Below are 12,549 nucleotides of genomic sequence, written 5' to 3'. Positions count from 1 at the left end.
CTATGTGAAAACACGTTTCATATGATTTCTGATATAATTGAGAACTTCCCATAATATTTTTTAAAGGCTTTGTTTCTCTGTGCCCTGAACTGTTCCTTACAAATATTTCTAATATACCAAAATGGAAATTAGATAATCGAATAACTATCACGCTTTTAAAATGTAACTATTGACATAAGAGATATAATCAGTGAATTACTTAGACCTTGAGTATTTAAGTTTTCCCATTCGAAACCACTCCTGACTTGCTACAGATATAGCTTTATTATTTTCTTCATTTGTAGTGAAAGATTTCCTGGATGGATTGACTAGCGGATGGGCGTGTATTAATCTCTTTTATGATTCATATTTATTCAGATGCTTTTTATTCTTGAGAAACTTCCAAGTTCCGATTTTTTGTGTAAATGGTGCTGCTGTAGAAAAGATTAATTTCAGGTTTGAAACTAGTCAAAGCCCACAGTGAACATATAACCATTTTAAATCTTAAAATATTAATATTAAAACATTAGGAATAACCTACTTACTTTGATACATTACTTAATCGTTGGGCTTGCTGTTTCACACACTGTTTTGTTTTGGACTATAATTGGGAGATTATAGGGCTCCCAGAACTAGTTTCTGGTCATTGATCTGAGTGTCGACGCTCACCTGTCCAGCTGAAGCCAAGGTGGTCGGCTATGATTGCCAACCTCTGCTCCCTCCTCTCGGCTTCATCCTGTGGATCTACTGCAAATACCACCAGATAGGCATGAGGAAAATCACATCATGTAGCGTTACACTAACTACACATCAGAAAATATCTCTGGCTTTCTTATCCGTGTGGGATGTCAAACTTGGGCTTTTGTATTTTTAAGGGACCTTCCTTCTATTTTCAGGAGGAAATTTAGTCAAATTGAACTAAACTTAGTAGATAAATATTCCCTTTTTTAATTTAGTCAGTTGTAGTTAGTAGTACTAATAGTAGTTAGTAGTTAACTAATCTTGAGATTTTCAGAACAAAGAGACAGAGCAACAGAACAAACACAAACACATCTTAAGCTACACAGCCACACTTTAAGAGACTGCGTCGTGGCTGTACTAGGTCTCTTGTTCATAAGCTAGGGGGCCACAACGCTACAGTAGCCTGTAAGGTTGCCGTGGTACCTTGACGGGGGACGGTATGTTCTGGGGTGCACTGCGTCTCAGTGGGCTGGTCCCATAGCGGCCGGATAGGGAACGCACCCCCAGGAGGAGGAAATTGCACCTCAGGGAATGTTTCCTTTTCAACAACAGCAGGGTCCACAAGACTGCTCTCATCATCTGAGTTATTATCGGTAGCTTCTCGCTCCTTGTCTTTCTCTGCCTGAACCAGTTTCTCCACAAGCTTTGCAGCTTCGTCACCTATCTCGGGCAAGAACTCAAGGGAGGTTTTTTGCGGCTGCTGCTTGACTTTGGTTGGCGTTGCAGTAGGAGTGACCTGACCGGCCTTCCTTCTGACCGGCAGCCTTGAATGGAAGCCTTTGGACTTGGCCGACTCCACACTCAAAGGACGGCCCTGGTCCTTTTTGGGTTTGGGCCTGGTTGACTCCCCCTCACAAAAGCTCTTGGCTTTGAAAGACGTCTTGGCTTTGGTATCCACGGAGGGACCAGCATCTGTCTCAGATTTTCTCCTAGAGTCCTTTTTAACAGGGATTTTAAGCCTTTTCTCCTGGGTAGAGTCTGTGGGTTTGACTGTTGAATCAGACTTGGTAGGGGACGCTTTGATGGGGATTCTAGATTTGGACTCAGATGTAAATGAGGGCTCTTTTTTTAAAGTCCTCGAGGAGGAAGTGGTGTAAGACTGAGTTGGGGTTGTTGGTTTCCCACGACCTTGAGAGACATTCTTGGCTTGGGGTTTGACCTGGATCTTTTTGACATTGGCAGATGTCGCTTGTTTTACCTTAACGTCTGCTTTGGCCGATTCTACTACTGACTGGGGTTCTTCTGGGGAGGAATCAGATGACTCCTGGCTTTGCTCAGAGTACACAGACCTGGTCACTGTACTTTCTGCTGTTTGTATGTCTGTCATCATTGGATCAGAGGAGCTTACATCTACAGGACCCTCGTCTGATGGTTTATCTGCCTTAGCTTCTACTGCTTCGGGAAGGGTAGGATCTTTCTTCGTGGATTTGGATGAGGCTGAGACTCCCATTTTAGGGATTTTAGATTTTGAGCCATCATCACCTGAGATAACCTGTGTGACCTCAGCAGCGCACGGAAGCTGTCTATCTGGAGCCTCTTTCACTTCATCCTCTTTCTGAGTTCTAACCTCGATGGTAAGATTGAGGCCAACCTCCGGTTCAGCCGGTCGACCAGCGCCCACCCCGCCCCCCTCAGCAGGAGCCTCCTCTAGAGGCTGCTCCCTAATCTGGAAGAAGGCAAAGCCAGGGCCTTCCTCCTCATAGCTCCTCTTAGTCATGTCAATAGCCCCGCTGCGAGTCATCTCAAAGAGCTTCCCCTCCTGGAACAGGAATGGGTTGGGCTCGCTGGCGGGAGAGCCCTCCTCTGTGGGGGTTCTCCCAGGGGTGGTGTCCGGGGTGGCCTGTTGCGACGGACGCTCCACCATCAGGTTGAGGATCTTTTGCTCCTCTTCTTTAACGCGTGCTGCAAAGGCGGCATCGTCTTCCCGCATCGCATTCCAGGGGTCCCCTTCTGCCTTTGCAGTGACACCCTTCGACTCGGTCTTGGGGGGTCCCTGCTCTTCCTCGCTAGCATCAGGGATACAAGGACCAGGACTCAACTTCTCCTTATCTACTCCAAGCCCCACAGAGTCACCGGTTACAGACTCTGGTGTCACTTTTTGTGGCGTTTGATCTGTGTGTGTTATGTTGCTAGCTGTTTTTATAGGAGCAGATTGGCGCTCCCCTAACTCCACATGACCTTCTAATTCCACATCTTTTTTGTTTTCGCTTAGTTTCCTCAAGCTTTCTTGCCTCTGCTCGGTCGTTACATTGGCAACGATAGCTTCCGTACCAATACGGTCATCCACCGTTACAGATGGAATTTCTTTTTCTGGCAGTGCCAGAGAAATGTTCAGTTTGTCTTTTGCGTAATTTGTATCTGAGTCGGAATGAGGTCCCTCAGATGTGTCAACGGTGGTTGTAGTTGAGGTCTTGTTGATTTCTTCATGCCCACCTGCTGGAAAAGGGGAGGGAGGTTGTATTTTAATATGGGAATCAATACAAACAGCTAACCCTGAATCCTCTATGGGAATAGCAAGACCACTTTCACTGAGGAAAGGGTTGTAACTCATGGAGTCCACTGTCATGTAGCTGTCATCCCCAATTTCAAGATCTGCTGATGTATGTTTTCTAGAGTTCTGTTTGCTTCTTGCGTCCTGGTCCATCTCATCAAATGTTTTTATTTTTGCTGCCATTTTAAACATCTCCTCCTCTGGGGTTATCTTTCTCTGTGCCTCACGGCTGTCTGACATGTCTTCCTCTGGGTCTTCGGGGATGACAGTTGGTATGGATTGGATAGGGAGGAACATAGGGTCAGGGGATCTAGGGTTCACCTCATAACTTACCTCTTCAGAACTGGGGGTGTCAGGTGAAAGGGGACTCTTACCAGAACTTGTCATCTGAGATGTCTGCTCACAACTGTCGTCCTCCGCACTAGCCTCACAGTCTCGGAGCCTAGAGCGCAGAGCATCGGGTGGGAACTCGGGGGCTCTGCAGGACTGGCTAGAGGACACTGAAGTGGGGTCTATGTGTGGAGGGAAGGGTAAGCGGCTGGTCTGCTCTGTAGGGCTGTTCTCCAATGAGTCCCGGCAGGGGGACTCTCTGGTCGGGCTAGGTTCGATGGAGTCTGGAGACTTCTGGGAGGAATTCTCTTCCATGACAGGACTACCCTCCAAAGAGTCTCTGTGGCTAATGGTCAGAGAGTCGTCGCCTAAGGGGCTGAGGGCATCTGAGTCTTGGCGTCTTAAAGGCAAGTCTAAGCTCCCTTGATTCAGAGTGAAGGACCTAGAGGCTGGGGAACCGGCCGACGGTACGGCGAGCTGATTGTCCGGGCCTTCCTCGTCGCTAAGAAACGTCTCTAGTGTCTCTGAGATTGTCTTAGTTAGCTTTCGAGCTTTAGCTGGCTTAGATTCGGTCCCAAAGTCTATGGACTCACTTGTGCTATGCTCATCAGCAGCCTCATTGGTGGGGACAGGGATCAATACAGTAGAATTGTGTTCATCAATTGGCCAAATGCCAGATTCTGCGGATGTTTTGTTGCCTTGTCTTTGTCCTTGGACTGTGGCGGAGTCAGGTTCAGATTTTTTGGTCAAGCGGTCTCCATTCTTAGGAGAGAGAGACAGACTTTCAGGACTTGAGCTGGGGGTCGCTAGGCCCTCGTGCTTATAGCTGTCTTCAGAGCTCAAGTGAGGGGTCCCATCTCCGGGACTGGCGCTCCGTGAGTCTGCCACACCCTCGTGTTTCAAGCTATCAGGGCTGTCATCCAGGCCACCGTGTCCAAAGTCTGCAGTATCAGTCAGTTCTGAATCGGGGACATTGATGGCTGCCTCTTTGCTCGGCTTGGAGTCCATGGACAGTTCTCTCTCTGGAGAGACGTGGGTTGTTATTACTTTCGTCGTACATTTTGTATCTATGGTTTGCTGTTTTGTGGGGTCCTCGGAAGGTGCTTTGCAGGGTGTCTTGACTTCTAAAAGCCCAGCCGTCCTCTTCGAGGACTCCTGCCCTGTTTGGAAAGCCTGCATCAGCGCTTTGACTGACATGGTCTCCTCAGGTTTCAGCTGTTCAGCTTTGGGAGACTTAGGGGGCCCCTGTTTGGATTTAGGGCTTTCTTTGGGCTTCGGCAATATTTTACCGAAAGGCAACTGTGAGGGCTTGCTTCCAGTGACCTTCTTGGTCTTCTGTTCTGCCTCCACTTTTTGCTGTAGAGCCTTAACTTTATCTCTTATTGATCCAATGGGCGTTTCTTCAATCACAGGAGATATTGGTGACCTTGGGCCTGTGGCAGGGACACCCAGATGTCCGTCCGTCTCTGAAGGATCTGAGATCTCCGGATCTTTACCCTTCCTCCTCACCGGCTTTCTAACAACTGAAATAGAGGATTCATCCTGGGACTTTTTTGGTGGGGTGGGTTTTGCGCTTTTACGTAGAACAACGTCTGTGAAATTTTCGTGGACCTCCGTCCGAGCTTTTGTTTTGGAGGAGGCTGGGAGATACTCCTTCAGGTCCCCGCTGTCTTTGATGGCTTTAGGCCTGGGAGCCCCTTTATTGGCCCGGGTTTCACGCAGGACAGGCTCTTTGAGAGTCAAGGTGGCCATCCTTCTGGCTTCCTCTACCTCACCATCAGAGAGGAGGATCCAGTCCTCGGCCAGACCTCCCTCATAGGCCCCGCCCCTCAAGATCTCGCTGACCTTCTCCAAGTCCTCTTTGACCTTCTCTAAGTCCTTCTCCATTCTTTCTAACGGCCCTCCAGACACCTCCTCAGCCCCCTTCTCTGAAAGGCTCCCTACTAAGGACCGGGATTTCTCAGTGGGATCTGCAATCAAGATGGCAGTCATTTTGATCAGGTCTTGTTTCATCTCGGACACGTCAGACAGAAGGTCAGGGTCGCGGATCAACTCTGACTTCAGAACGGACGTCTCTGTCTCTTCGTCTTCCGTGTGGAAGAAAGACAAGTAAGGAGCAAAGAAACCAAAATCGAAATGAAAGGGGAGAGACATGGGAGAAGAGGTCAGGATAAGGCGAGGACTGGGAACACTGGAAACTACATCCAAAACCCTCTGAGGACAACACTAGGGTCAAACAACGCTACAAAGCCAACCAATGGGAATGGATGTGAGCAGGAAATAACTTGCTTGTACACAGACGCAGCACTTTCACACTCACGGGACAAAAAGCAAACAAGCTCATCTAGATAAGATGAAAGAAAAAATAACTCTTCAAAATAACACCAACAAAGGACAAACGAGAAAAGAATGAGAAAGATACAAAAGAAATGTCAAAATATCTCAAGATTACTTAGATACTGACTCACTGGTAAGCCTAAGAAGTTAAACCATTTCAAACAGGACAGTTGCCTCTGTCTAAGAAAGTCATTGCTTTTTTCATAATCTAAGTGGATTTTGTTTAAATGAAGTTTATTTTAAAGAAACAGGGAAATATGAGAACTATTTAATAGAGACAATGGGAACACACCACTGCTCTGTAATCTAGGGTTAGGGTTAGGGTAGGGTTTAACCTAACCCAAACCCTCACACTAACTCTAACCCTGACTATTTGATAGAGACAATGCAAACACACCACTGCTCTATAATCTAGGTTAGGGTTAGGGTAGGGTGGGGTTAGGGTTAGGGCTACCCTAACCCTCTGTAATCTATGGGTGGACTGTTGCTTAATGTTATCTGCCGGTTCTAGTAGGATTTTTTGTCGTTGTTCACAGGGAATGGATTAACCTAGCGATTGTTAGTGCTTTGCATTGGCTTTATGAACATCCTTACTGTAACAGCGATATATTGTTTCACCTGCTTCTGACAAATGTACTTATTGTAAATTGCTTTGGATAAAAGTGTCTGCCAAATACCCTAAATGTAAATGTAAAATTAGTTATTCTAGGAGGATTAGTTGTTATAGTAGGATTAGTTAGTGTAGTAGGATTAGTTCTTCTAGGAGGATTAGTTGTTCCAGGTCCAACCAGGTAGAAAACATACGATAGCATCAAAGAACTAATATGTGTGTGTGAGAAAAAATGGCCAAATCAAACAGTCATAAAACATAAGAACCAAGCATACAAACAGGCATTCAAAAGTACAAAAGGCAAGTTATTTCCGTGCAAAGCAAAGGGAAGAGATAAGTGGAGTGTTTGACGAGCGCATTAGTAAAACATAATTGGTAGTAAAAGACGCCATTGAGGAGAAGTGGTGGAATTAATACTGAGGTTCGATTTAGATCTTTATGTTAACACAATGTGTGGTACACACAACACACGTTAACACACAGAGGCTAATTCATGTGCTGTAATCTAGAGCAAACTCAGCCAAACACCCATTTAGGATGTGATTCCAGGGACAAAGGGGGAGTCTGGGACAAAGACGGAGTCAGGGACAAAGGGGGAGTCAGGGACAAGGGGGAGTCAGGAACAAAGGGGGAGTCAGGGACAAAGGGGGAGTCAGGGACAAAGAAGGAGTCAGGGACAAAGGGGAGTCAGGGACAAAGGGGGAGTCAGGGACAAAGGGGGTGTCAGGGACAAAGGGGAGTCAGGGACAAAGGGGGAGTCAGGGACAAAGGGGGAGTCAGGGACAAAGGGGGTGTCAGGGACAAAGGGGGAGTCAGGGACAAAGGGGAGTCAGGGACAAAGGGGGAGTCAGGGACAAAGGGGAGTCAGGGACAAAGGGGGAGTCAGGGACAAAGGGGGAGTCAGGGACAAAGGGGGAGTCAGGGACAAAGGGGGTGTCAGGGACAAAGAGGGAGTCAGGGACAAAGGGGGAGTAAAGCGGAGGATGGTGGGTGTGTTGAAGGGGTGAGTGGGGACAGTAAGGTGTGGTGAAGGGGTGAGTGGGAACAGGAGGGTGTGGTGAAGGGGTGAGTGGGGACAGGAGGGTGTGGTGAAGGGGTGAGTGGGGACAGGAGGGTGTGGTGAAGGGGTGACTGGGAACAGGAGGGTGTGGTGAAGGGGTGAGTGGGAACAGGAGGGTGTGGTGAAGGGGTGAGGGGGGACAGGAGGGTGTGGTGAAGGGGTGAGGGGGGACAGGAGGGTGTGGTGAAGGGGTGAGTGGGGACAGTAAGGTGTGGTGAAGGGGTGAGAAGGGGACAGGTGGGTGTGGTGAAGGGGTGAGGGGGGACAGTAAGGTGTGGTGAAGGGGTGAGTGGGGACAGGAGGGTGTGGTGAAGGGGTGAGGGGGGACAGTAAGGTGTGGTGAAGGGGTGAGGGGGGACAGTAAGGTGTGGTGAAGGGGTGAGGGGGGACAGTAAGGTGTGGTGAAGGGGTGAGAAGGGGACAGGAGGGTGTGGTGGGATAGGTTGTGAGATGAGCGGGTTTGTTTCAGATATAACGTTTGATTCCATGGGGCGAGATGAGTTCAGGACAAAACGAATCTGGACATTAATTACAACATTCATCTATCACACATTGGCTGTCCTGTATTCATATTAATTAGGATAATAGAAAGATAACACATATTTCAATGCATAGATGAGATAAAAAAGGCTGGATAGCTTACATCTCCCTCGTGGTCGGCCCGACTGGAAAGACAGAGAGAGACAGTCAGAGGTGTAGTTAGACTAGTGAGCAGGGTGTAGTCAGAAGTGGAGTTAGACTAGTGAGCAGGGTGTAGTTAGACTAGTGAACAGGGTGTTGTCAATGGTGGAGTTAGACTAGTGAACAGGGTGTAGTTAGTCTAGTGAACAGGGTGTAGTCAAAGGTGAAGTTAGACCAGTAACCAGGGTGTAGTCAGAGGTGGAGGTAGACTAGTAAACAGGGTGTAGTTAGACTAGTGAACAGGGTGTAGTTAGGGGTGTAGGTAGACTAGTGAACAGGGTGTAGTCAGAGGTGGAGTTAGACTAGTGAACAGGATGTGGTTAGACTAGTGAACAGGGTGTAATTAGACTAGTGAACAGGGTGTAGTTAGAGGTGTAGTTAGACTAGTGAACAGAGTGTGGTTAGACTAGTGAACAGAGTGTGGTTAGACTAGTGAACAGGGTGTAGTTAGACTAGTGAACAGGGTGTAGTTAGAGGTGTAGTTAGACTAGTGAACAGAGTGTGGTTAGACTAGTGAACAGGGTGTAGTTAGACTAGTGAACAGGATGTAATTAGACTAGTGAACAGGGTGTCGTTAGAGGTGTAGTTAGACTAGTGAACAGGGTGTAGTTAGACTAGTGAACAGGGTGTCGTTAGATTTAGTGAACAGGGTGTAGTCAGAGGTGGAGTTAGACTAGTGAACAGGGTGTAGTTAGAGGCAGAGTTAGACTAGTGAACAGGGTGTAGTCAGAGGTGGAGTTAGACTAGTGAACAGGGTGTAGTTAGAGGTGGAGTTACACTCGTGAACAGGGTGTAGTTAGAGGTGGAGTTACACTCGTGAACAGGGTGTAGTCAGAGGTGGAGTTAGACTAGTGAAAAGGGTGTAGTTAGACTAGTGAACAGGATGTAGTTAGACTAGTGAACAGGGTGTAGTTAGAGGTGTAGTTAGACTAGTGAACAGGGTGTAGTTAGAGGTGTAGTTAGACAAGTGAACAGGGTGTAGTTAGAGGTGTAGTTATACACCTCTAACTACACCCAATAAATCTGTACATGAGGTTCCTCCATAAAGCTTGTAAGGTGTTAACTCCTGCATTCACAAATAGCTCACTTGCACTGCTCCACCTTGGTTTAAGATTCTAAAACAAGCATTGTAAGCAACCTGTAGTCAGTGCATACTTGATTTTTCCGTTCTTTCTTACCCCATAAGGGGGCAGTATACAGGGGAGTGCAATATGCTCTAAAGAGACATATTTTTACTTGTGCCGTCAAGCGATTAAAATATTTAAACGCGATTAATCGCATTAATGTCATAGTTAACTCGCAAATCTTTTTCTATGCTAAATATCCCTTAATTTCTTTGTCCCATTAATTTTTGTCATTTTAATGCTCTTATCAACATGGAGAAGGGCATCGGCTTGCCTTGTGCAAATGTTTTTTTATTGATAACAACATTGGCATATACTGATCAAAACAGGACAATACAAAAAAAATGCCTATAGTGCAATTAAACGATGAACATACAAACATACTGCCTTGAACATAGCAGTCAGGCTATTGCTTCTTTGTTTTGAGCCGAAGAAAAAAAATTAAAGCCGTTAAAATTGGTTTGCGTTAACGTCATTAAAAACGCATTTAACTGACAGCACAAATTTTTACATAATCAGAGCACATATGACATTTTCTTGCCAACATATTAGGTTGGGCATATAATGTATGACATTGTCTAAAAATGTCGTCATCGTCACGCATTTGATCTGTTATAAAGTGCCCTAGGTATTTGGTTTCATAACTAACACAAAGCTCTTCCCCAGAAAGATAAAATTGTGGAAAGAGGAGGTCCTTATCTCCCTTCGCTCTACATATCATCACACTCCTCTTAATGCGTGATAATATGAACAGGGTGTAGTCAGAGATGGAGTTAGACTAGTGAACAGGGTGGAGTTATGGGTGGGGTTAGTTGGTGTTGATTACCTCGCTTTCTTGTTCTTGATCTGAATCAGAGTCCTTCAGAAGAAGAGCGGGAGAGACAGACAGGGATAGAAGAGACAGAGGGACAAAGACGGACAGATATTTTGTACCTTAGAGTTACATTACTGAACCTTTAACCCACATTTTTAACGTGACTACAGAAAATGGTCACCTGCTGTATAACATTTTCAAGTCCAATTGACTAATTTAAGAATACAATGCTATGTTTCAATTCCAAAATGGATGGGTGAATGATTTCAGTTTATAAAGTATAAGCTGTGAGCTACCCTCAACATAACATGCGATAACGTGTGGTTTGAGTAAAGGATCAACCTTTTTCCATGAACACAATCAGCTCTAGATAGGGATTCAGGCTCTGGTGTTGCAGTACAGTGCATGAGGTGATTCTCCTGTTGGAGCCAGCAGGGGGAGCTGTTTCTACCTCGGTTACCTTGCAGTATGAGGGCAGGCTGATGTTGAGGTTGCATATGGCGTTCTGGGTCAAGGCGCGGTAGTTTCTGGGTTCCCTCATGAAGGAGAGCCGGCCGCAGGGCTCCTGGGTGCTGTCCCGGACCTGGGTCACCACCAGGAAGGGAAGGGGTTAAAAGCAACAAGGGCTTTGTTTACTGTATGGTTGAACCTAACCCTAACCCTGAACCTAACCCTAACCCTAACCCTAATCCAGGTGGATAAAACCAGTCCAGGTGGATTAAACCAGTCCAGCTGGATTAAACCAGTCTAGGTGGAGCAAACCAGTCCGACCACTTCTGATCCCCAGGACACCTGGTTCATTCCTGACCTGAGCCCACTAGGACGAGAGAAGGTCCATCCTCGGGGGTCCAAGCAGAAAGAGCATGGCCAGCGGTGCGTACCTTGATGAAGAGTGCCAGGCGGTTCTCCTTGAAGGCGTAGAAGCTGAAGAGGTGGTGCTGTCCGCTCTTGGTGAGCGGCACCAGGTTACCACAGCAGTCTGCATAGATGGGCTTCCCCTCCAGAACCTACATATGGACAGCACCGCCATTATCCTTTCATCTTCACCTTCGTCAACCTCACACGCCTTCCTCAGCTCCCCCCTCCTCCCCTGTCCTCCCCCCTGGTCCTCCCCCTCCCCCCCTGGTCCTCCCCCTTGGTCCTCCCCCCTCCTCCCCCTCCTCCTCCTCCCCCTGGTCCTCCTCCCCCCTCCTCCCCCTCCTCCTCCCTCCTCCCCCCTGGTCCTCCCCCCTCCTCCCCCTGTTCCTCCCCCTCCCCCCCTGGTCCTCACCTCCACGTCCCGGCTGCGGGCCACCTCAGTGAAGAGCTCTTGCTGCTCCAGGCTCTTCTCCCCCCTGGTCCTCCCCCCTGGTCCTCCCCCCTCCTCCCCCTGTTCCTCCCCCTCCCCCCCTGGTCCTCACCTCCACGTCCCGGCTGCGGGCCACCTCAGTGAAGAGCTCTTGCTGCTCCAGGCTCTTCTCCATGCGGTCGTCCGTCATACAGAAGCAGCGCAGGCGGGCCTCTATCGGGTCGTGGGTCTTAGCGAAGACCACGAACTTGGCCATGTAAGGCACGCAGATGACCTCCCGGTACACCTGGGTGGAGAAGTTCACAGACTCCTGCGCCTGCCGGCAGTCCACCAGCCAGAACCTGGGGGAGGGTCATGTGATCAGCAGGAAGGTCATGTGATCAGCAGGAAGGTCATGGGTGAGTGCTCTGATACCCCCGCAAAAAGTTCATGTGATCCGTCATGACGGTGGCCTAGAATTTTCCCATGGGGGGTAAAGTGGACCAGAATGAGAGGATTCATGGAAATTAACCCCTTGGATTGACTCATGGATGGGTTGGATTCTTCAGAAACCTTCTAGATCTTTTTGGAGTAAAACCATCTAGAGTGCAGGGTTAGGTAGGTCAAGGTGGAGGTGGAGGGTTAGGTAGGTCAAGGTGGAGGGTTACTTAGGTGGAGGTGGAGGTGGTGGGTTAGGTAGGTCAAGGTTGAGTTGGAGGTGGAGGGTTAGGTAGGTCAAGGTGGAGGTTGAGTTGGAGGTGGAGGGTTAGGTAGGTCAAGGTGGAGGTGGAGGGTTAGGTAGTTCAAGGTGGAGGTGGAGGTGCAGGTGGAGGTGGAGGGTTAGGAAGGTGGAGGTGGAAGGTTAGGTAGGTGGAGGTGGAAGGTTAGGTAGGTGGAGGTGGAGGTGAAGGGTAGGTGGAGGTGAGGTGGAGGTGGAGGGTTAGGAAGGTGGAGGTGGAAGGTTAGGTAGGTGGAGGTGGAGGTGAAGGGAAGGGTAGGTGGAGGTGAGGTGGAGGTGGAGGGTTAGGTAGGTGGAGGGGTTAGGTAGGTCAAGGTCAAGGTTGAGGTGGAGGTAGAGGTGGAGGGTTAGGGAGGTGGAGGTGGAGGGATGGGTA

At 48.2% G+C, this 12,549-nt stretch overlaps 1 protein-coding gene across 14 annotated transcripts in view; it reads right to left on the bottom strand.

Moving 5' to 3' along the window:
- ank2b (ankyrin 2b, neuronal) overlaps positions 1–12,549 on the bottom strand; it is a 141,862-nt gene that overhangs the window by 21,903 nt on the left and 107,410 nt on the right. For 10 of the 14 annotated variants that reach the window (XR_009522614.1, XM_060035477.1, XM_060035473.1 and 7 more), the window contains 7 exons: positions 11,568–11,796; positions 11,049–11,174; positions 10,628–10,750; positions 10,180–10,212; positions 8,192–8,213; positions 1,144–5,628; positions 649–726 (listed from right to left, as the gene is read on the bottom strand). Coding sequence is in view for 13 of the 14 variants with exons in the window: in XM_060035477.1 (XP_059891460.1) it covers positions 649–726; positions 1,144–5,628; positions 8,192–8,213; positions 10,180–10,212; positions 10,628–10,750; positions 11,049–11,174; positions 11,568–11,796 (5,096 nt within the window). In the remaining variant the exon portion in view is untranslated. The remainder of the gene's footprint in view (positions 1–648; positions 727–1,143; positions 5,629–8,191; positions 8,214–10,179; positions 10,213–10,627; positions 10,751–11,048; positions 11,175–11,567; positions 11,797–12,549) is intronic. The other 4 variants (XM_060035482.1, XM_060035481.1, XM_060035484.1 and 1 more) reach the window with 4 other exon arrangements.

This window comes from Gadus macrocephalus, chromosome 17 (assembly GCF_031168955.1).
Source record: "Gadus macrocephalus chromosome 17, ASM3116895v1".
Classification (NCBI taxonomy): Eukaryota; Metazoa; Chordata; class Actinopteri; order Gadiformes; family Gadidae; genus Gadus; species Gadus macrocephalus.
Note: the sequence above shows the minus strand (reverse complement) of the source record. Positions and strands in the feature narration are given on the sequence as shown.